General features: G+C 42.7%; 1 protein-coding gene across 2 annotated transcripts in view; it reads left to right on the top strand.

Moving 5' to 3' along the window:
- The window catches only part of TDRD3 (tudor domain containing 3), a 115902-nt gene extending 97761 nt beyond the window's left edge, over window positions 1–18141 (top strand). For both annotated transcript variants that reach the window (XM_023755346.1, XM_023755348.1), the window contains exons 12-13: window positions 10219–10344; window positions 17944–18141. In XM_023755346.1, coding sequence (XP_023611114.1) covers window positions 10219–10335 — 117 coding nt within the window. In that variant the 3' untranslated portion in view covers window positions 10336–10344; window positions 17944–18141. The remainder of the gene's footprint in view (window positions 1–10218; window positions 10345–17943) is intronic.
- Window positions 18142–24573: the final 6432 nt, after the last annotated feature.

Raw genomic sequence — 24573 nt, 5'->3', positions numbered from 1 at the left:
ATTTTTTTTCTTGTCCTATATATTAAAAGGGCAACCACCAGAAGCATAACGACCAGAACAACCAGACACCAGAACCACCATGGCCCCTCGCCGGGATGGCCCCGCCCCCAAGCAAGTGGTTAGCGGCGATCAGGTAGGCAGGCAAGTGATTAGGGGTGATCAGGTAGGCAGGCCAGCGGTTAGGGGCGGGCAATCAGGTAGGCAGATGGCCCCTCGCAGGGCTGGCCCCTCCCCCCAGCAAAGAAAGAGGGATGCCCAGGCCACCAGTGGCAACTTTGTTACAGGTATGCCGCTGGCCAGCGATCGCCCCGCAGAGGGAGGCCCAGGCCAGCCAAGCCATTGCACCCCATGCCTGTCGCCTGCAGAGTGAAGCCCCCGGTGGCAGGGGACTCGGGGGGGGGGGGGGGCAGCGCTGCAAAAGGAAGCAATGGAAGCGGCCGGGGTGGGGCCAACTGCTTGCGAAGGAAAGCCCCGATAGGCCTGATCTCAGGCCAGATCTAGGGACCCTACCCAAGGGTCCCGAATTGTGAGAGGGTGCAGGCCGGGCTGTGGGACCCCCCCCCCCCCCCAGGGCATGAATTTTCATGCACCGGGCCTCTAGTCTATACTAGAAATAGAGTAATATGCAAATTGGTCAGGACACCATCACAGTAACGACCAATCAGCAGGCTGCATGTGCAGCAGGTGCAGGCAGGTGGGGACTTGCTGTGTTGGGGATGGGAGTGGAGCCGCAGCAGGGGCCTCTGTGCGCCTGCAATGGGAGTCTGCAGGCCTCTGCCACGGCCTGGCCTACCTCTTTGGGGGCAATCCATCGAGGAGCCGCGGATGGGTGGGCGGGGCCTACCTCTTTAGGGCAATGGATTGTGGGGCTACCGCACAGGGCACAGGCCAGGATGGGGAACCCTCCCCCCATCCCGAGTGCACGAATTTCGTGCACCGGGCCACTAGTAATTATATAAAGCATGTCATGTCTCCCCTCCCCACTCCAACCCTCAGTACTTTTTAATGGCAAAGATCTGTCCTGTGTTTTATCAATTTGACATGGAGATTTGTTCTAATTTTTTTCTTACATCTGTATTTCAGTTCACTATAGCATACCATAACTATTTGCCTCAGGTGGTCAGTTATATAAAATACATTGGGCTGACTGTTTTAGAATAAAGATTGCTATATCATTACTGGCATTATGATATAGTAATTATTACTTTCAGAGAAAGAATTAGTTAAACCATCTTATATTAATCTACCAATTTAAGATGTAAGAATGTTAAAACTTATGAAAGTGAAATGATTAACCAATTTTGATTACTGCTTATATGTCTTAACCATAAAATATTCTAAAACATATTTTTCCAATTAGCATAGTGGAAAAAGCAGTTTCTTTTGCAAAGATAAGGTGTAGACATTGACCTGAAAACATCAACAGGCATAGATAGGCATTTTTCATTATTGATCATCATTGCTACACCTTCACTTTTCATATAGTGTTTCTAACTGGTTTCTCTTCACTGCATTTACTAAAATTTTAAGGGTGGTCTAAAGGCAGGATTTTTCAAACAGGTTAATCATGTTAATATATTTTTACCTTTCTCTTAAAATATTCAGATTTTATGCAAATAGGATCTATACTTTTTGATTGATTGTTTTCAGTAATACTTCTTTGCTAATTTCCTCCCTCTTTCTGTTCTGTTTGCCCTTTTCCTTTTTAATAAAAAAGAAGAAGACTACCTCCCAAAAGAAACAAAATCAATGGTAACAATAGAATTATTTATAATATGAAATGATTAGTGTTTGTGTAGAGAGAGTTTTTTTTAATTTCTGAAAAAAGAAAAAGAAAACAAGTAGCAAGAATCTTTCTTCTTGCATTGGCTCTTTCAATTTCTTCAATGGCCTTTCCACTTTCCTTATCTGCCCAAAGTGGTTTGAGGGATATTCTCATAACACACTTCCTGATTTTTAGCAAAATCTGTGAGTCTAGATAGTTTAATTGAAGTGGGCATGTATGTTTTATTTTTAAAGAGTTACTTAATTCAGAATAATGGGCAACATAGATGACTTATTTGCTAAACTCTTTATAAATATATATATGCCTAAGCAACCATCTGACTGTCTGACCAGTAGCTATGACGCACACTGACCACCAGGGGGCAGATGCTCAACACAGGAGCTGCCGAGCTGAGGTGAGTTGGCAACTGCAGTTCTCGGGTAACACACCCAGAACCAGAGAGGAAGGAGCCTGATTCCTGGGTGCGTCACCCGAGTACCCCTCTCGCAATCCAGGACCCCTCGGGAGCTGTCGGAGAGCCAGTTTCAGCCTGATCCCCGCAGGCCAGGCCGAGGGACCCCACTGGTGCACGAACCCATGCACCAAGCCTCTAGTTTCATATAATTTTCCTTGTAAACCTATGAAAAAGCAGACAGAGAGAAGTTAAGTAACATGGAAGAAGTGGTGGATCTAAGATCTGACTTAGAGACTGAGGATTTATTTTTTTTTTAATATGTTTTTATTGACTTAAGAGGGAAACGGAGAGGGAAAGATAGAAAACATCAATGATAAGAGAGAATCATTGATTGGCTGCCTCCTGCATGCCCCTTACTAGGGATAGTGCCCGCAACCCAGGCATGTTCTCTTGAACGGAATCGAACCCAGAACGCTACAGGCCACAGGCCGACGCTCTATCCACTGAACCAAATCAGTTAGGGCATGATTGAGGAATTAAATGCCAATCCCATGCTCAAGTATCTCTCAAGGAAATCTTTGAGTAGAGTGGGATCTTTACAAACAGGAATATTCTCCCTAATCTGACTTCTAAACAAGCTTTTGAAATCTATTTAACCTTTAGTTAAAATTGGCAGTGAGAGTTACACATTTTACAAGTCATATATTCATCCTTTGGACTTCACTGTGGTATTTCAACAAAGAGGATGACCATTAAATGAAGTTTATACTAGCCTCAGGGCAGGAACCATCCATTTATTTAAAATTGATCTTAAGCTAGCTATTAGAAAAAATTAAAACTGTCTGAAGCAAGAAATGTTAATACACTACGCACGATGAAATGGAAAGAACTTCAGAGCAGGCAGCCCAGGGGTGTCACTGGGGCTTGGCCACTCACAGAACTTTGGGAGTGTTACTGTGAGCCTGAGTTGCTTCATCTATAGAATGGTGAGATTAAGTAAATCAGTTTTGTTGCAAGGATTAAATGAGATAAAATGCAAAATAGCAGGGACACAATAAAATAATCATTTCCTTTTTTTCTGTTCCAAGTTGTAAATAAACTTGGATGTGTTTTTGAATGGATGAGTATATTTTTATTGTTTGTAATTTGATGAGGGTGACATGTTTGCTAGTCTCTTTTTTTTATACTATATTCTCTTAGTTAAAATATGGATGCAGCCTTTTGATATTTAGTAGAATTTTCTTGAGCACCTAAGCTGCCAAAAATAGCTGGTTTGTTTGTATTAAAGGGTAGACCTCAATGATGTTAGAGGAAGGACACTGGTTAATAATTCTGTATTTGCTTTTACTGTCATTTAAACATCCAGTTTTCTTTCATGTTGAAGTTTAGCTGTCTTATTCAGGTTGTGCTTTAGTTGGCAGATCATAGAATAAAACCCTTGAGCTAGGAATTCAGATGATCTTCTAATATCTTATAGAATCATCAACAATTTCCATTCTTATATAATTTTAGAAAACCTATTCTTTTCTAAAAAGAGATGATCAGAACCACAGTGAAATTTCCCACAGTTCTCTTGGAATTTTGCATGATACGGGAATGCAAACATTGTTACCTCAGCCAGGCATTTTGGAGCAATTGTTTAGTAATTAGATTTTGAATCAGATTTTTTTTTCTTGAATTGGTTTTGTTTTTTATTTCTTTTCTGCCATAAATATTTGATTTAAATAAAATATTACTGGGCATGATACATATTATGGAGATATTCTTAGAGCTGCTTTGAGGGAAAGGGAAGCTATAATTCTTCCTTATATTTTATTCTAAAATGATATTTTACTCAGACTTTTAACCTTTAACTAAAACAGGCAGTGATACTGCTCACATATATATGTAAAAACACATATGTAAAAACACTTTAACCTGAGCCCATCTATTTTATTTATTTATTTATTTATTTTTTTAATATATTTTATTGATTTTTTTACAGAGAGGAAGAGAGAGGGATAGAGAGTTAGAAACATTGATGAAAGAGAAACATAGATCAGCTGCCTCCTGCACACCCCCTACTGGGGATGTGCCTGCAACCAAGGTACATGCCCTTGACCAGAATCGAACCTGGGACCCTTGAGTCTGCAGGCCGACGCTCTATCCACTGAGCCAAACCGGTTAGGGTTGAGCCCATCTATTTTATATTAGAATTCTGTATACAAAATTTCATTTTAAAGAAGAGTACCTACCACATTTAACCCCCAAAATGGATAATACCTTTTTAAGTTTACATTTGCTCAATTAGGTTCTCTCCAATTCTCCTTCCAATTCAGAAATTCATGGTTTCTCACCCTTATTACTTGAAGCATAGTGAAGGGCAGACAGGACTGTGAATCAAAAGACCTTTGTTCTAGCTCAGGTGATGGTGCTAATTATTTGAGCAAATAATCGCATCTTAGTTATTTGGACTAACTGTGATTTACAGAAACTTTCTCTTTTATACTCTGTGGTTCCAGGCATCCACAGCCCAAATTATTTTGTGATAGAGTTATAAATATTGAACTAGAATATATTGTTTAAACAAGGATAATTGGTAAGTTAAGGTTCAGTGTTGATGCATGACTCCTATGGGCACAGTTGTTATCCATTATCTTCACAGAAAATAAAGACAGATTCATCCTTACTTTCAATTTTCAGTTACTTTAATAGAACATTAGTATAATTGAATTAAAATAGATCATTTAAAAATATTTTAAGTTCCATGTTTAGAGTCCATTACATTTTGTTGTTGTTGTTGTTTTTAAATGGGACAGAGATACTTTATTTCATTATTTGGACTGACAAATAAAATCAAAGGTTCAAGTTTTTCAGTGGGGACCAAGAAGAAATGTTACTAGTATCCAAGGTATGATCAAAATTAAACACAACCTAGAGCCAGTTCAGAAAGCTCAGTAATCTTCAAAGCTGTTTTCACACATTAATTAATGACATTCCAAGGATGAAAGAAATGTAATTCTCATACTCTGATTATGATATTACTGATAACCACAGGAAGAATCTGAATGGATTAATATGTGTCATTTTAATAAGGGGCAGGTCCACAAATATATCATCTCATATTAAGGATCTACCATATCATCAGCACTATATAAGGCACAAAGTATCCCACTTTATTTTTTATTTTTTTTATGATTTCAGAGAGGAAGGGAGAGAGAGATAGAAACTGTGAGACATTTCTATCAATGATGAGAGACAATCATTGATCGGCTGCCTGCTACACACCCCCAGCTGGGGACCGAGCCCGAAACCCAGGAATGTGCCCTGAGCAATCGGAAATCGAACCGTGACTTCGTAGTTCATAGGTCAACACTCAACCATTGAACCACGCTCGCCCAGACAAGACTTTATTTTTTAAAACGCTTTTAGGTTCACAGCAAAACTGAGAGGAAGGTACAGAGATCTTCAGTATACCCCCTGCCCTTACACATGCATCGCCTTCCTCATTATCAACATCCCTCACTAAAGTGGTACATTTGTTACCATTGATGAACGTACATTGACACAATAGTGATTGCCCAGAGTCCACACATTACTTTAGGGTTCATTCTTGGTGCTGTACATTCTATGGGTTTGGAAAAAGTATAATGACATAACGGTATCCTACAAAATAGTTTCACTGCCGTAAGAATCCTTGGTGCTCTGCCTTTCATCCCTTTGTTCCTCCCTAACCCTTGGCAACCACTGATCTTTTTACTGTCCCCATAGTTGTGCCTTTATTGCTTGACATTTTGGAAAAGCAGGTTTGTCTTTCAAATGATTGTTTGCTTAGGTTTTATATTAAAATTAGTTCGTATTTTCTATAAATTGACTACACAAGCTAACCAGGCAGGCAAAGGGTGGCCTGGAAATTCATAGAGCAGGTGGTTTATATATGAAACACTAAAAGAGATATGTACTCATTAGTATTTCATTGTTCTAAATATCCTAAAGTTTAAGGACTCTTGTGGAGGGTATCTGGTACACATTTTATATGCTGGCTTGTTTTTGTGACTACTATATAAAATATGTGAGAAGGAACTGACTCGGAGAAACTTGATTAAATTACACACAAAATAGCTATTCAAGGACAGGTGACAGCATAAAGCAGTTTTTCTACAGTTGTTGTTTTTTATGAAGAGAATTACCATCTCCACTGTCCACTTCCACCAACCAAATAATCTCTCCTTGTCTCCCCATGAGGTTATGGCTGTGGGGAAATGCTGAAGAAATGGTAATTGAAGATGAGGCTATTCAGTAAGTTAAGTAACTATGAACATGCAAATGGGGCAGAGGAGAGCCGTATTGTCAGCAAACCCCGCACAAAAGTTCCATAGAGGGGTCAACATTTAGGCCTCAGTGGCAGAAGCAAAAAAAAGAAATGTCCAAGGGGAGAAAGGGAAAGGGTGGCCAGCCCAAACTTCCTGAGTTTCAGAATTCTTTTCCAGGCTGCCCTGGGACTTAGGAGTAGGAAGTCTTCCCGTCCTTCATTTGCCTAGCCCAGGGTTTCTCAGCCTGGACACTATTGGCGTTAGGACTGGATAGTTCTTTGTTGTGAGGGTGTCAGGATGTTTAGCAGCAGCATCCTTGGCCTCTAACCATTGGATGTAGTAACAACTTCCCCAACCCTACCCCTTCAGTTTGTAAAAACCAAAAATGTCTCCAGTCCCACTAGTCGTTGCCAATAGCACCCCACAGATGTCACCACCCCAAACGCTTCAGCATTGCCTAGTGCCCCTTGGAGTACAAAGTCACTCCCAATTAAGAACCACTGATCTAACACCCTCCTTAGGGTACTGATTTGTACACACATCTACACTTGACCTTACTTGTAGAATAGAGAACTTGACCTCTAAATGTGTTCTGCACCTCCCACTGAAGTATGTCTAGGGGCCAACTGACTGACTTACAGTAAGCTTTTCTAACACAGCTCATTTATTAATGAGGAATGTGTATCTGCCTGTGTTCTTACTCCAGAGACAGTATGCACTAATGAAAGACCGAAGATGATAAGCAGGAAAGATGTGGTTGTGTCCTGCCAAACATGTTTTATACATAAAGTTGTACGTCTCCATTTGCATTGGTGATTTTTTTAAAAATAGCACTTCATTCATGCTTGCATTTTGTATAATTATTGCATTCTGTATCTTTTCACTAAAAGGAACAATAAACTAGTAAATATTGGCACAAAGAGAGGGCACATTTTGAACTTCAGTTATTTAGTATTTTAAAACCAGTTTTTACCTGATAGTATGGCTCAGGAGAGCAAAACTTTGAGTTCAATAAAATGGTTCTAAATCTCAAAAGCTTAGAATGAAGATGACATTAGTCACTTCCATTTTATGAAATTTATCACAAGTTTTTAAAGAACCCTGCCTGAGAGTCAGAAACAAAGTGGCTGTAGTCTGGACTTTTCCTCTGATGAGCTCTGTGACTTGGGGAAATCACTCACCTCTCTGAGTTTAGAGATTCCTCATCTCTCAAATCTAGGGGACAGACTAGATGGCATCCCAGGACTGTGTCAACTCAAACATAATGTTAAAATTTACAATATGTTCATGAACTAGGAAATTTAAATTCCTTTGAGTTTTAAATCTGTTACAGAGTAGTGAAACCTAAAGGAAGAAGAAAAACTAGAACAAGGTTTAAATTTCATTCAAAGACGACTCCAGATAAACTGATGTATTAAATTGAGCTGTGTCATATAAATGGAAAGAGGTACTCATTCGATACTAAAACTTATTAGCTCGAGACTACAGGAGGTGGTTTTTGTGGGTAACCAGGCTTGCTATCAACTACTCTGCAAGAGGAATATTTGGAAGTTTAAAAAGCAAGATTGTGCCTTTGACAATAACTGAAAACCAAGCTGTCAGTATCATTTTTGCTTCCATTTTGTATAGAAAGATAGTGAAAACATCAAATAGTGTGAAGGAAATCTTATGGTCCGTCATCTCTATAAAAACATTTAATTGGCTCTGGCTAGTTTAATCTGTGAATCTTTTAAACACAGTAGAGACAGCTTTTGAAAGAGCAGTGTCATCTTTCTTATACATCTTTCAAATGTAATGTCCTGCCTTTAACTGTATTTTATTGATAAAATGTAGATGTGTATGTTCTTTGGCCAATTCTGCAGCTGGGTGTAGAGAAACATTCCATTCTAATTCCTGAAATAATTACTTCATCTCTTACATTAGCAAATATATTTTTGTTCTCAGTTTATATGCAAAGCTTCAAATGTTATATTTCATAAAATTAAATAGCTCCTTTTCAAATTTAGCTATATTTGATAATTATCATTCAGAACAGTGACCAGAATAATAAAAACTAATTCTCTTCTTTCCTGAACACTTTTAATTTTTCTTCCTGCATTTTAATTGCTTTACTAAATTATAGACATAATATGGATGCTTCTAACCATTTTGAGATTGATTGTTAATGAAAGGGGCATAGAGAAAGAACTAATCTGGAGCTTGTCTCTAAAATATAGTTATTGAGTTATGCCAAATATAGAGTGTCCCCAAAAATATATACACATACTTTGAATAATTATAAAGGCAGTGTTTATTAAAATACATTTCATTTTCATAATTGAGCTATCAGTTATTAAACTGTGTACGCATTTATGGGGGGACACCATGTATTTTGTCAGATTTCTCTATTTCCTTATTTAAGTGATAAATTCCCTTTCAGGATGATCATTAATTTTTGGCTGTTGGTTTATCTCTTTTACATGCAAACTGAGACTTAGATTTAGCAGCAATCTTTGAATAAAAGCTGAGGTTTGCCTTTGAAATGTTAGGGCAAAGTCCTAAAGTTTACCTAGGCTTTATTGTCCTTAATATAAAATGGAAATAGTGGCTCTTTCTTAAGAATGCAGTGGAGGAAGCCTAATGAGTTCATGCCAAATACTAGGATTTAATCAAATTTTCTTAGCATCTTTCTGCTCCCATCAAGTAAGACTATAGTAGCTGAATGGGTAAAATGTCAAGAGTAGAACTCAGTCTTTCCTATAACTTCCTCTGTTATTAATAGGGTCAAAGGAAACAATCATTTGGGAGATTTAGAGATATAGTGAGGAGGAGAAAGAAATCGTGCATGATTTTCCAAAATCATGCAAATTATTGTGCTCTGTAATGCAGTTGGAATGGAAACCCTACTTTTGAAATAGATGTCGCTTTTTTTCCATAAACAAAAAGGAGCGCCAGTGTTTTCTTGTCTCTAAAAGGAAACATACTTCATAGCTCCATTAATTTAAAAACACTGACACAACAGGGTGGCAGCACTCAGTAAGAAACCAGTGTGGCTTTCAGCTACATTTCTGTTGCTTCTAAGTGCTTTTCAAATATTATGATTAACTATATTCTTTCTGCTTACCCTAATTTCCCGTGCTATTCCTTAAGCTGGCTGATCTACCCCCTCAGCAAGAAAGAAAATGAGAAGAAAATAGTTTATGTCTTACTGTGGTGATTGCTATGTCTTGCATGAAGCTTTCTTTATATGTAAATTGTATTTCTCTCATTCCAATCCATTATTTTTTCCTGTCTCTGGATGTAAAGTCTTTTAGCGATGGTGATTTTGTCAGATGAGGACAGACAGTTGGTGAACGTCCTGTGGCTTTTCAACCCTTTTTCCATATCTTACTAAAGTCCCTCTCCATGCTAAACACCTAGAAATATTTAGACGCCCAAATATTCAAGAAAATATCTATTACAATGCTTGGTTTTCTTTGTTTTCACCATATTGTGTCATTTGATGGGGTAATCATAATATTTTGTAGAAATGGTTTCCTTTCTAGAATTAAATTTGATTCTAATGTTACTACTATACATTGTATTCTTCTGTTACCTAGGACCAAAAGAGGCTTTTTCTTCTCCTTGCCTCCCTCTGTTATAAAAGTTGACAGATGTGAATCATAGGCAGCTAAAGAGGGTATGTCAAAATGGGGCCATAAAATGCATTTAAGTTAGGAGACTTGGAGCTATTTTGAACATGTTACATCACTATTCTTTGCAAATAGGAGGAAGAAGGAACCTATGACCAAACTCTTGAGTTCCGTAGAGGAGGTGATGGCCAGCCTAGGAGGTCCACTCGGCCAACCCAGCAGTTTTACCAACCTCCCCAGGCTCGGAACTAATATGAGAAGGTAAGGTTGACGTTGTAAGGTGGTTTCCATATTTAAAAAGGTGTTATTCATGTGGAATAAGTAAGTTTAATTATTAATATTTCATAACAATGTAGTATTAGAAAAAAACTCATGTTTTAAAACTTTCAATTATAAAGTATGTATGATTAAACCGTAGTTAGAAATTACTTTTCCACCAGTCCTTTCTTCACGAATGCTATCCTTAATCCCCTTTTTCTCCGTACCTACTCTCTCCTAATGGAGGGATACAATCAGCGAAGTGACTATAAGTTTGAAAGCAAGAAGGTGAAAGAAAACAAAGTACTAGCTGGAATAATTGAGTAGATTTTTTAAATTAATTCAGTTCTTTTTAAGAAAGAAGATATATTTCACTCATGATCCATTTAGACCACTTGCCATTCTTGCTACAGTTTGCTGTGTGGAAGGCCACCCTATATACTAAAAGAGAAACATGTAAATTGACTGTCCCTCCACTATGCTCACCAGCCAATCAGGAGAGTATGCAAATTAACCCGACAAAGATGGTGGGTTACTTTGCATACACAGGCGCCGAGGGGCCTGGGTCCCGGGAACATCCTTGGGACCCAGGCCGCTCCTAGCCTGTAGACCCGTGCATAGGCCCTGAGCAGCCGGGGTCCCAGAACGCCCCCGGCCACTCTGGGCCTCCCGGCGCAGGCACCAAGTGGATGTTCCCGCCCTGTGGCTGCTTGCGCATGTGCCAGCACCAAGCAGCGGCCCGGGTCCATGTGCGCCGGCACCAAGCAGCGGCAGGGGTGAACAGGCCAGGCCGGCACACGATCGATCGTGGGGAAAACAGGCCAGGCCTCCCCGCAATAGATCGCGGGGCGAACAAGCCAGGCCAGGCCTCCCCGCACGATCGATGGCAGGGCGAACAGGCCAAGCCAGGCTTCCCTGCGATTGATCACGAGGTGAACAGGCCAGGCCAGGCCTCCCCGCGATCCCAGGCGAAGACGCTGCTCCGCTGACCAGCTTGCACTATGAACCTGTTCAGGTGGGTGGCATGGAGTCCGGAGCCTCTAGCCTGCAGCCACGGGAAGTCTCCCTCTCCCCAGAGTTAGGAGCACCAGCCCAGGTCCACCCAGTGGCCTGGTCCTGACTGCGGGGGTGAGCTCCTGCAGGCTGGGGTTTGATCCCTAGGCATTAGCAGTAGGAGACCAGTGCCTTTGTTATTGCTGTGTGTCTGGGTTTTAATTGGACAAATGCCCTGTGGTCCCGGGCGCCAGCTTAGCAAAATCTTTTAGGAGGAGAATTCTGTCTGGGTTTCCTCAAATTCCCTCAGCCACTACTCACCCCTCTGTAAAGGTGCAGAACAAGTGAGGCCCCTTACATAAAAATCAAAGGTCTCCAGAAACAGTGGGCCTCTCTCATCACAGTCATTTGGACTGGATGGCATTTGAGTATTTATCTAGGCACCATGACAGGGAATACACAAGCTCAAGTTATGATCTCTGCCCTTAAATAATTCACAATCTTATTAGAGTGAGTGGCTGATAAAAGCGCAGTAATGACATCAGAATGTAAGGCAACAATACAGAGAGGGACAGAGGCAATTGCTAGGATGATTTTCCAACAATTAGTACAAAGAGTATGTGCTGTGAATTAAATAAAAAAATATGTGTGGAAGTAGCTGCTTCATGAGTATGGGATCCCTTCCTATTTTAAAGGAAACTGAGTTCCATGTGGATGGCATTTGAGTATTTATGCTATGATATCTGAGGCATAGGACAAGGGAGGCCCTAAGTGTACTATGCTTTGATATTTGAGTCATTATTATTGCTCAATGTGATTTATTTCTGCACGCCTCAGTTTTGTAATAGTTAAATTACTAGAATAATACATCTTGCTATAAAATATTACTAGAAGATCAAATGATCAGGTGACATTTATTGTTATTTTCTATAAATGAACATAATCTCTGGTATGCTAAAGTGATAGGTATTATAGAAATATTCAGATAGGGAGACCTACAGACTTGATTACAAGTGAGGGTTACTATCACAACCCAAATTTATTGCTTAAAAAAAAAAAAAGCAGGAGCCAACTAGAAACTGAACCAAATATAAACCCTTGAAGGGCAAATGTAAATTGGATAAGCTTTGCTATTACAAGAGCAAGAAGAAAAAATTCAGATGCAAGAATGAGAAGCACATTGCATCCACTCTAAGTTGCTGTTAAAGAAAAAGAATGATATACTATGAAAATACTTAATACAGATTGTAAAGAGATTTGTTCAAAGAGGATTTCCTAGAGTAGGTGGTATTTTAGTTAATTTTTTAAATGTGAAGAGGCTAGCTAGATAAAAAAAAGGTGTAGAGGTCCCTAATTGCAGAGGGTGCAGGCGGGGCTGAGGGACCCCCACCCCCACCCCATGCACGAATTTCATGCACCGGGTCTCTAGTCCTATATAATAAAAGCATAGTGTGCAAATTGTCCCCTCGACTGAGAGTTCGACCAGGGGGTGGAGCCGGCCAGGGGAAGGAAGGAAGGCCCCAGCCAGCAACCGCTAGGGACCCTACCAGTGTATGAGTTTTGTGCACTGGGCCTCTAGTATTTCAATAAAGGTTGAGTTCAAGAAACATCATTTTAAAGGACATGGAGAAAAGAGGCATACAGATGAAAGGGAGCCAGTAGTCTCTACCCAGATCATCTGACTAGCGGTTTTCAACCTGGTTATGCTTTAGAACCTGGGATCTCCTAAAAACAATACCCTGTGCCCCACCCCCAGACCATTTATATTAGAAGTTGGGGTGATGGGGCCCAGGCATGCAAATCACTGATCTAAATACTTCACAGCAGGAGTTCCCAATAGTGGGTGGTCTTGCTCCCCCAGGGGACATGCCACTGTCAGAAGACCTGTCTGGTTATCACAACTGTGGGAGAGGAGGGGTTGCCACTGGCATCTAGTGGGTAGAGGCCAGGGATGCTGCTTTAGTAAATGCACAGGGCAGCACCCCCAGGGCAGTGACCTGTCCCAAAATGTCAACAGTGCTGAGATTGAGAAATCCTCCTTTAAAATAAAAACACTGCTTCTAAAGTCAAGAGAGAGAGAGCGAGAGAGAGAAGGAGAGGAAAAAGAAAGAGGAAATGTTTCATAGTATATCTTAAGGAATTGGGTGAAGACAACATGAATGCTTATTGAGATGTAATTTGGGGGTCCTAGGCCATCAAGCCAGAAACTTTCATCTTAGAGTTTTAGAAAGAGAGTTGCTATCTGAATATCTTCAATAGGAAGGAAGAGAAATGTGACAAGAAAATCAGGAAATTATAGGACTAATCTAAGGCATCTTATTGTGATGACCAAAGACCTTATTAATGTGTTTTTGCCATGTTTGGTAATATTTCTATTTTTTGCTTATGCCAGGGTCTTTGAATATTTCTTTAATAATAAGAGTTTTCTCATTACAGTTTTTGTTATATTTCACCCTAAAGAGAATTTTGGACTTAACTGTATCTTTTTTTCTCATGTATTTTCTTCTCAATAACAAGACCATTGAGAATTTTAAAGAAATTGTTCTCAATTCATCATTTTAGCTATTTATTCTGCTACAGCTGTTATCCACATTGTATCTTTCCCCTGCTAAGTGACTCCATTTTTCATACCAGCTGTGGCTGTTTAGGACTGGAAGTGCAGCTAGCCTGAACTGAGATGTGCTATCCATGAAAAATGCATACCAAATTGTAAAGACTGAGTTTTAAAAAGTAAAATATCTCAATGATTTTTATCGATCATATTGAAATGATATTTTAGAGAGATTGGGTTAAGTAAAATATGTTATTAAAATTAATTTTACTTACTTTTACTTTTTTTATGTGGCTACTAGAAAATTAAAAATGGCTCATGTCTCACTTTCTATTTCTGTTGGACAGCACTGGTCCAGAGTCTTGCGTCTTCTTCAGCTTCCCCAAAGCTCCTCCATTGGTTCAAAATTAGTTGTGCCATCTCGAAGGGAAGAAACCTTTATTTCCTAGCTCTTTGCTCCTTATGTAGTCATCTGCCTGGGGAGGAAGCATGGCTTCTGATTTACCAGAGCAAGCCAGCTAGCAACTTTTTCCTTTATCATTGACTTTTCTTTGTGCTTAATACAAGGCCATTAAGTAAATAGATATAAACCGCTTAAATAAAAACCTAGTAAAACACTTAAAATAAGTTTAGTGTACTTACAGTTACATTTCTTTTCAGGTGAATGAAAACTGAGACTTCCCTCTTAGCTTTCTGAGGTCTTTTGAATTGTTTAAGACAAGATTTTAGTATAAGGCCAAAGGTCCCTATACTACCACTAGCATCCCCACATACACATATTCTTCCTCAAGGGTAGGGAGGGATAATATTCTACTTGAGCTTGGTATTAAGGACATTAGTAACTAACAAAAACAGGAGATACATGGGAGCCAGGGGTAGGTGGGAGAAGGGGGTCTCATGGAGCCATTGGGGACATAGACCCACCTCTGAGAAAAAGTGGTGGCAGGTCAGGTCAAATCCTTCAGGGGAGATAAGGCCCCAAATGTCAAACTTCTAGTTCCTGGACTTCTCATAGTTGTTGCAGACAAGTTAGAAATATGAGCAAATATGGATAGAGAAATTATGTATAGGTCTGTAATCAATGAAACTGACCCCAAACTATGTGCATTTGATGAGTTCTGACATGATTGGGGTTATAGGAACTAGACTTCAGTAGTAGGGGTAGAGTTTAGAAATCAATTTTAAGCTTCATTGTCTTGGCAGGGTAGAGTCCTCTGAAGAGATTCTAAATGCCGAGGAAAGCTTAAAGAGGAGAAGAAGCATAGTGCACAGGAAGCAGCTTTCAGTGGCTACATAGTATATAAACCAATACAGTTGGTGTTAAATATCTACACTAATAAAAGACAAACATGCAAATTGACCATACTTCTGCTACACCTAAGCCATGCCCACCAGCCAATCAGAGCGACTATATGCAAATTAACCCAACCAAGATGGCAGCCGGCAGCCACGGAGCTGGAGAAAGCAGGAGGCTTGGTTGCCCCAATGATGGAGAAAGCCAAGCTTCCTGCTTGCCACGGCAGGCTCTGAGCTCCACTCAAAGCAACAAAGTTTCAATTATAGAAGGTAAATAAACCCCAGATACCTGCTTTCAGCTGGCTGTGGCCACGGAGGTGAAGCGAGCAGGAGGCTTCCCTCCTGCCCGCCCTGGCCAGCTCTGAGCTCCTCTCAAGGCTACAAAGTTTCAATTATAGAAGGTAAATAAATCCCAGAATAAAAAAAAGAAAAAAGAAAAAAAGGAGAGGCTGGGAGTTTCCGTTGCCAGGGGCCTTGGCCAGCCTGAAAACAGCCCTCAACCCCTCACCCAGACTGGCCAGGCACCCCACTGGGGACCCCCCACCCTAAATGGGGTGTGGCCAGCCTGCAAACAGCCATCAGCCCCTCACCCAGGCTGGCCAAACCTCCATGGGGTGAGGGTCCCCACTGGGGGGGGGGCTTGACCAGCCTGCAAACAGCCATCAGCCCCTCACCCAGGCTGGACAGGCACCCCAGTGGGGACCCCAACCCTGAAGGGGGTGTGGCCAGCCTGCAAACAGCCATCAGCCCCTCACCCAAGCTGGCTAGGCACCCTAGTGGGGTCCCCCACCCTGAAGGGGGTGTGACCAGCTGCAAACAGCCATCAGCCCCTCACCCAGGCTGGCCAGACACCCCAGTGAGGACCCCCACCCTGAAGGGGGTGTGACTAGCCTGCAAACACCCATCAGCCCCTCACCCAGGCTGGCCAGGCACCCCAGCGGGACCCCCACCCTGATCCGAAACACCCTTCAGGGCAAACCAGCCGGCCCCCACCCATGCACCAGGCCTCTATCCTATATAATAAAAGGGTAATATGCAAACTGACCCTAACAGCAGAAAGACTGGGAATGACTGGTCACTATGACACACACTGACCACCAGGTGGCAGACGCTCAATACAGGAGCTGCCCCCTGGTGGTCAGCGCTCCCACAGGGGAAGCTCTGCTCAGCCACAAGCCAGGCTGATGGCTGCCAGCACAGTGGTGGTGGCAGGAGCCTCTCCTGCCTCCTCAGCAGCACTAAGGATGTCCGGCTGCAGCTTAGGCCTGCTCCCCGCTGGCAAGTGGACATCCCCTGAGGGCTCCCAGGCTGCCAGAGGGATGTCTGACTGCCAGCTTGGGCCCGATCCCCCAGGGAGTGGGCCTAAACCAGCAGATGGACATCCTCCGAGGGGTCCCAGACTGCAAGAGGTCATAGGCCGGGCTGAGCAACCCCCCCAAGTGCACAAATTTTTGTGCACTGGGCCTCTAGTATATATATATATTGGTGGTGGCTGAAGACTATGGCTTTAGACATCTTAAGAGTTTGAAGTGTTCAGCACTATCATGAACTTCCAAATAAGAGTGATATGATCGAAATTACACTTAAGAAATATGGCTGTTGGATGTAGGATGGATTACAGCACCTGGAGGGAAAGCATCTAAGCAGCTAAATGCAGTGGTCTAGTGGAGGAGAAGATTAGGGTTTCTGTCTTGCTGTGAAGGGGGAAATGGCTGGCTTGTGTGGGAAGGTTTGAAAGACACCTCAGCATGAGGCCCCAGGTGCAATGGAGGTTCAAGTTCAGCTTGTGAAGCAGTTTTATAATTGTTGACTCACTTTGAACTTCATTTCTTATTTGTTTGATGAAAGAATCATCTTTGCATTTTCACATATTAACCACAAGCTTTGAAACCTATAGCTAAGCATAGACTGCTAAATAAATAGCATGACTTTGTTTATTTTCTAAGGTATTAACGCCATTTTTAGCTGGTAAAAGATCTATTTTTAAAAGTGAAAAATTGTTTTGACAATCTGGTCCAGCAGAATTTTCAAATCAAGGCCAGGAAAGTGATCACTCTAAGGATAGCTATTACAGAACCCTGTGATGCCAGTAGGGTGGGCATCATGTGAGGATAATAGTACAGAGCTCTTTATTTTCTAAGCAGAAGACTGTTTACTCAGGAGACTTATGAGCTATTAGTATGCAGCCATGGGAATTCTGCCCAAGCATGCTTTTATGCATGAAGCTCATATAGGCCCAGAACAATCACGGCTCATCTCTTCACTTCTCTCAGCTTTCTGTTGTCACCACCCAAAGTGTTTGAACTAGAGTGGTACCTGATAAAGGTGTGGAGCAGGCAGGGGAGGTGACAGACGCAAATAAATGCCCTGTGTGGACTAAACTAGTTTGGAGGTATTCAGAGGGGTAGGATGGAGGTAGAACTGGTTCATTGGCATGCTGCTTCTTTTTCAATCATTTCCTGTTAAAAACTATTTGGTTAATGGAAATTCCTGAAATCAATTTGCTAGCAATAAAGGGGCTAATGGTGACAGAGATGTACTTTAAGAGTTTAAAAGAAAAAATTATTTTAAAAGATTTTGCTTTGGGGCTTGCATATTACTTCATATAAATTATGTTTATAAATAACTAATAACTTGCAATCTATTGATATTTCTACAAGCACTTCACATTTACAGGTAAGTTTCAGCAGAATTGTATCCTGAGTATGGAAAAGTCAATTTGTGGGTCCAATTTCACTTTCTTCCTCTCTTTTTTTAAATAGAGTCTTTGTGAAGAAAGGAGCAATTGACAGGAACATCCTGGTCAAAACCTCTTGATAGACCTTCTAATTTCCCTTCAGAATAAGATGCAGCCATGGTGGATATTATTATTTCAAGAATGAAAAAGCAGATTTGAGGGGGAGAAATGCAAGTGAAAGAATTTTTTCTTCTGCCATCAATAAAATCAGTGCGCTATTACATACTTTGTTTTACAGTATGTTTTATTTGCTGAATATTGTCTTTCTACTTCACCTAGTATTAACACCACACTAATTGCCTTCTATCGCTGGAATAGCGATGATAGCATACCGGAGCATCCCCTAATAATTACATAATAAACTGACTTACACAGCTGGCCACATTTCTTGCAAAAACAACCTGAAGCCAAATAGCAGTTCTTAGTATGGTAAGTACTTAGCTACTAAGTGCAGCAGCAAAAAGTATTTAAAATTCAAATATGTTGTTTTTAGCACTCTATTAGCTTTTTCAAATGCAATTCAATTTTAAAAAGGCATTTCCTCGTAATATGTGCAGTGGGTTTTTCAGGATTCATCTAAGTTGCAAATAACAGAAAACCCTACTCAAACTGCTTTCTTGTTTCATTTAAACACTAAAGAGAATTTACTGGCTCACACATATCACTACCAGAAGCTCAGTAGGTTTCAGTTGGTTTAATTCAGTGACTCAGACTTGTTGTGAAAGATCCTGATTCTTTACATCTCTCGTGTTTACTTGCTCTGTCATCAGCTTCATTCTGCAGGAGGCTTCCCCATGTGGTCACAGATGGTTATGCTTCCCAGAGCTATTAAGTGCTGGGACCATTTCTACAGTAGAAGTGCACTCAGAAGAGAAAAGAAGCTCCTCTCCTTAGGCCACATTCACCTGTATTGTGCTACGTTTGTGCTTAAGAACCAGTAACTTCACAAGGGTCTGTGGATTCGTTTAGGCCTGATCCAGCCTTACAGGTGGGGCTGGTCTGCTTCCTGGAAGCATTGGGAACATGTTTGATTCAGGCAAAGGGTATGCATCTGAAAGTCAGGAAACTTGCCAAAAGGAGAGGGAGGAAGTGTTGGAAAAGCAACCCAGACTGTCCATTGCAGAGAGCCCACATGTCTGAACTACAAACTTCTTCATTTGATAGGACAGAAGTAATGTTCCCATAGTGTTAGCCCTATGAAGTCAGAAGTGAGGTCTAAAACAAAGAATGAGTAGGTAGGAGGGATGGAGGAAGGAGAAAACAAAATCCTCCAGCCAAAATAAGTGACAAAATTTAGTACTTTGCTTTAAAGGAGAGGGCCTGAGGCTCTCAGGGACTATTAACTCTTAAGTTTTCTTTACTTATTAGCCCACAGTTGATTATTTCTACAATATTTTTTGTTGTTGTTAATCCTCACCCGAGGATATTTTTTCCATTGATTTTTTTAGAATGGAAGGCGGGGTAGAGAGAGAGAAACATTGATGTCAGAGAGACACATCAACCCCGACCAGATCAAGGATCAAACCTGCAACCCAAGTATGTGCCCTTGACAGGGGATCAAACCCATGACCTTCGGGGCATGGGCCAATACTCTAACCACTGAGCAACAGTGGCCAAGGTGATTTTTACCATATCTTAATAAATGAAAGGGTGTAGGTGAAAAAGATGTTCTTGCAGTATTGGGTTTTTGTTTGTCCTTTATTATTGCTATATATCATAGGCATTTTCTTAAAGGTCTCCACATAATTCAATATGTATCTTGGGTTGAGAACCAGGAGAAGACCCATGGAAATTTTTATGAATTTGATAACTGATAAGACAATAAGGGAAGGGGCAGGAGAACTTAGGTTAATGTGTGTTTGTGTCTTAGCAACACAAAAATTTAAAAAGTAAAAAGAATTAAAATGTTTTTTATATAGATAAAAGCTTATAGCATATAAGCATATTAGGCTGGGATGCTGTAATGGTCACGACCAACTCAGGAGGAGGTGCCAGGCGTGGGCCCAGAGCCTGAGAGAACAACAGACAGGGCGGCCCGTGCCTGGTCCCGGAGCCAGAGAGAACAACATGCGGGGGGCCGGCCCCCAGCCCCAGCCCTGCGGCCACGGCACTGGGCTGCTGGGGCTGGAGCGGAGACACAAACCCACAGGGGGGCCAGCCCCCACCCCACGGCTGTGGCACTGGGCTGCTGGGGCTGGAGCAGAGACACAAACCCACAGGGGGACTGGGTTCAATTCTAATCAAGGGCATGTACCTAGGTTGCAGGCTCCTCCCTGGCCGAGGCCCAGGTCAGGGCTCATGCAGGAGGCAACCAATTGAAGTGTGCCTCTCACATTGATGTTTCTCTCTGTCTTTCCCTCTCTCTTCCACACTCTCTAAAAATCAATGGGGAAATATCCTCATGTGAGGATAAAAAAAAAAAAAAAAGAAAGGTCATATCCTATGAAAGAGACATCTTGAAAATGCCTAAAGAAAGTTGTCATTTTTTCGTGGTGAAGGGACTGGAGTCTGTGTTGATGAAAATACTTTGGCGGCTGCGGCGGCCAGCAGGGTGATGGGTCTGGCGCCTTCCCCTGATCAGCCTGTTTGCATCCCGCAGAGGGGGGAAGCAGGCCTAAGCCATCAGTAGAACATCCCCTGAGGGCTCCCAGACTGTGAGAGGGGGCAGGCTGGGCTGAGGGACACCCCCCCCCCCCGTGCACAAATTTCATGCACTGGGCCTCTAGTAAGAATATAAGGGAAGAAAATATTTTTGTATAGCTGTACAATGTGTTTGTGTTTTAAGCTAAATGTTTTTACAAAAGAGTCAAAAAGTTTTTTAAATGTTTTAAAGTTCATAAAGTTAAAAAGTGGCAGTAAACTGAGATTAATTTATTATTGAAGAAAGAAAACTACTTTAGCCTGGGTATACAGTGTTCATAAAGTCTGTAGTAGTGTGCAATAATGTCCTAGGCCTTCACATTATCTCAGCACTCACTCACTGACTCAGAGCAACTTAACCAAAGGGCTTGTATGCATGCATATAAGCCTAACCAATGGACACAGACACCAGGGGCCAAGGGCATGAGTAGGGGAGCAATGGGGGATAAGGACACATATGTAATACTTTAATAAAGAAAAAAAAAGTAAAAAATAAAAAGCGGGCATTCCTGCTCTTTCACTGCTCCTTTTCCAGATGCACTCTCCATCTCCAGGGCCAAACTAAAGCAGACATGGGCCAGTCAAGTAAAAGCCACTAGGGTGACTGCTGCTAGAAGAAAAAGTCTCCCATGGAAAAATAAGCTGGTGCCAGGTCGGGTTAGAGCGTTAGGCTTCTGCCAGTCATAAGTCAAAGCCCAGCCATCAACGAAATGAGTGCTTGGGTCCCTGCCCAGCTCCCAAGATCAAAGAGGCAAATCTCCCCTAGTCCAAGACTCGGAGGCTCCTACATGAGTAGGAAGCCACAGTGGGGTGCTGGGAGAGAAGCTCTCCATGGCGTGAAGACAGTCTCATAGGGTTTTAACTACACATGTAATTAAATTCTGACCGTGCAATAACTGAAACTGCTTTGGCCTTATTAACCATTGATAAAGATATCAAAAGGATAAGAGGGAATATATACATATTTTTGACTCAACAATGTGAATTTCTAGGAACTTATGCTGTAGAAAAGCTTGTATGTGTATAGAAAGATACATACTAAGATGTTCATTGTAGTGCTATTTGTAATATGGAAAGCTGCTAACAAATAGGGAAAATTTACTATTTTTAAAAGTGAAAAAATCTTTAAGTGGTATAACAATATAAATCCATAAGTAATCTAATGGCATTTCTGTTTCTCCGCAAAATAAATAAAATCCTATCTAATAAAAGAGAAACATGGTAATTAGCCATACGGCCGCTACCCTTCCCATTGGCTAATCAGGGAGATATGCAAATTAACTGCCAGCCAAGATGGCGGCCGGCAGCCAGGCAGCTTGAAGCGAACAGGAAGGCTTGCTTGCTCCAACGATGGCGGACTCCAACGTTCCCCGCCTGACTTGCCGGCCTCTCAGCTGCAACTCTAAGCAACTATGTTGCAAATATAGAAGCTAAACAAAACCCCAGAAACCTGCTTTAGTCAGCGGGCTTCAGCCAGCCGGACCGCAACATTGTATCAAATACAGAAGGTAAACAAAGGCCAGAAACCTGCTTTCAGCAGCCGAGGCCTCAGAGCTAAAGCTGGCCCAGAATAAAAAAAGAAAAAAAGAAAAAAAGGAGCGGTTGGGAGCTTCAGTCACCCGCCAGCCTGAAAACGGCCCTCAGCCCCTCAGCCAGGCTGGCCAGGCACCCCAGTGGGGACCCCCACCCTGATCTAGGACACCCTGCAGGGCAAACCAGCCAGCCCCCACCCGTGCACCAGGCCTCTATTCTATATAGTAAAAGGGTAATATGCCTCCCAGCACCGGGATCAGCGGAGCAGCGAGGCTCCCGGCACCAGGATCAGCGTGACAGGGGGCAGCACCCAAACCCCCTGATCGCCCTGCGGCTCTGTGTGTGACAGGGGGCGGGGCCACAACCTCCCTATCCGCCCTGCTCTGTTCGTGACAGGGGGAAGGTGCCCCAACCCCCTGATCAGCCCTGCTCTGTGCCTGATAGGGGGGAGCTCCCCAACCCCCTGATCGGCCCTGCTCTTTGTGTGACAGGGTGCGGCGCCCCAACCCCCTCTCCCCCCACGGGCCCTGCTCTGTGTGTGACAGGGTAGAGCCATAACCTCCCCATCGGCCCTGCCCTGAGTATGACAGTGGCGGCGCCCCCAACCCCTGATCGGCCCTGCTCTGTGGATGATAGAGGGCAGCGCCCCAACCCCCTGAATTCGTCCTGCTCTGTGTGTGACAGGGGGCGGTGCCCAACTCTCCTATCGGCCCCTACTCTGTGAGTGACAGGGGGGAGCTCCTCAACCCCCTGATGGGCCCTGCTCTGTGCGTGACAGGGGGGAGCTCCCCAACCCCCTGATGGGCCCTGCTCTGTGCGTGACAGGGAGCGGAGCCCCAACCCCCCAATCGGCTGTACCCTGAGCATGACTAGGGTTGGCATCGCAACCTCCCGATCCGCCCTGCTCTGTGCATGACAGGGGGCGTCACACCAACTCCCCAATCAGCCCTGCTCTGAGCCCGACCAGGGGCTGCACCTAGGGATTGGGCCTGCCCTCTGCCACCTGGGAGCAGGCCTAAGCAGCAGGTCATTATCTCCTGAGGGGTCCCAGACTTTGAGAGGGCACAGGATGGGCTGAGGGACCCCCTCTCCCCCCTGAGTGCACAAATTTTTGTGCACCGGGCCTCTAGTAAAATAATAAAATAAAATTAAAAAAAAAAATTCTGACCGTCCAGGGGATGCAAATAAGGGTTGGTCACCCAGCATTCCGGATCCTTGAGGTTGTCTTAGCCAGAAGAGAAACAGACATGTTTCCAAAAACACCACACTTCTGACCCACTACATATGTCCACTCCCCTGGCCCAGAGCCCAAGCAGGTTTTAATCGGAGAGTCATCTGCCTTTTCTTCTGCTCTCTATCCCAGTCAGGTCAAATAGCATCCAGCCAGTAAGGCTACTGCCTCTGCGGTCCAGATCCCACTAAGCTTAACTCAGTCTCCATTTGAGGGTCCTAAGGGAAAACTTCCAGGCGAGGGTTAAGACGGGCAGGGCCAGCCAACTGTTTTCCACTCCTGGCATATGAGCATGGCCCTAGATCTTCCCATCAGGCATAACAGGTGTTAATTACAGCCCTCAGCCACTCCTGCCAGCACCCCTGTAGAGGTATTAGCCTTTCAGAGAATTCACTCCCAGTGCGAATGGTTTTTTCATAAATCAGCTTCACTAAAGACAGAATTCAAGGTTTGCAGCACCTAAGGAAGGGTTAATTCCACAGGCAGAGGAGGATGCTCCAAACGCCTTAGAGATCTAGGATTGGAGCCCAAGTCTCCAAGTTCTCTGCATGCAACAGACAGTAATATCAGAGAGCAAGCCTACTGCGAGTGAGGAGAGCATGCCCCCCCTACTGTGTGCGGCAGCACTACAGCCAGATGCAGCTGTTCAGTTGGCCCATTAATTACTAGATCGCTTGCCTCTCACCTTTATGTGATCTCTGTGAAATGAATCTGGAATTGTGAGATGTCTTTTTCACTCTGTTATTTTGAAACTAATGTGTGTAAAAGGACTGCTAGTGACTCACTTTTCTTGGTTATTGAAGGAATTATTGATTGGAAATAATACAGAGGGTTTGAAGGCTAATTTGAGAGTGTGAAATTTGTGAAGGTTGAGTATGTGATGAGAAGGAAAAGAGACATGTTAACCTAGGGAGGTTTAAACAAAGGCCAGACCACTAGCTAATTTATAGCCTGCCTGTAACTAACAAGCCATTACCTCCCCCCCCTAGACCCTCCCCCGCCCCCCAGGCAAAAAGGGAGGGGGAAGAAAGAAGAGAAAAGAAGGGGAACTTTATTCTGAGAAGCAGCTTTTTGGTTTCAAAGCGGCAGAATTATGTTACTAGGTGATATTCAGCAGAGGAACTTTAAGACTTAATTTTAAAACAAGGCGTGTGTTCCCATGACTTCCCACTTCTTGCGCCTGCTCACCTGCATCCCATAATCTAGGATAATTCCGTGTGTTACAGCCGCAGCATTTGCCAACCCACACAG

This window comes from Myotis lucifugus, unplaced genomic scaffold, assembly GCF_000147115.1.
Source record: "Myotis lucifugus unplaced genomic scaffold, Myoluc2.0 scaffold_74, whole genome shotgun sequence".
Lineage (NCBI taxonomy): Eukaryota > Metazoa > Chordata > Mammalia > Chiroptera > Vespertilionidae > Myotis > Myotis lucifugus.
This window is presented reverse-complemented; position numbering and strand designations above follow the sequence as displayed.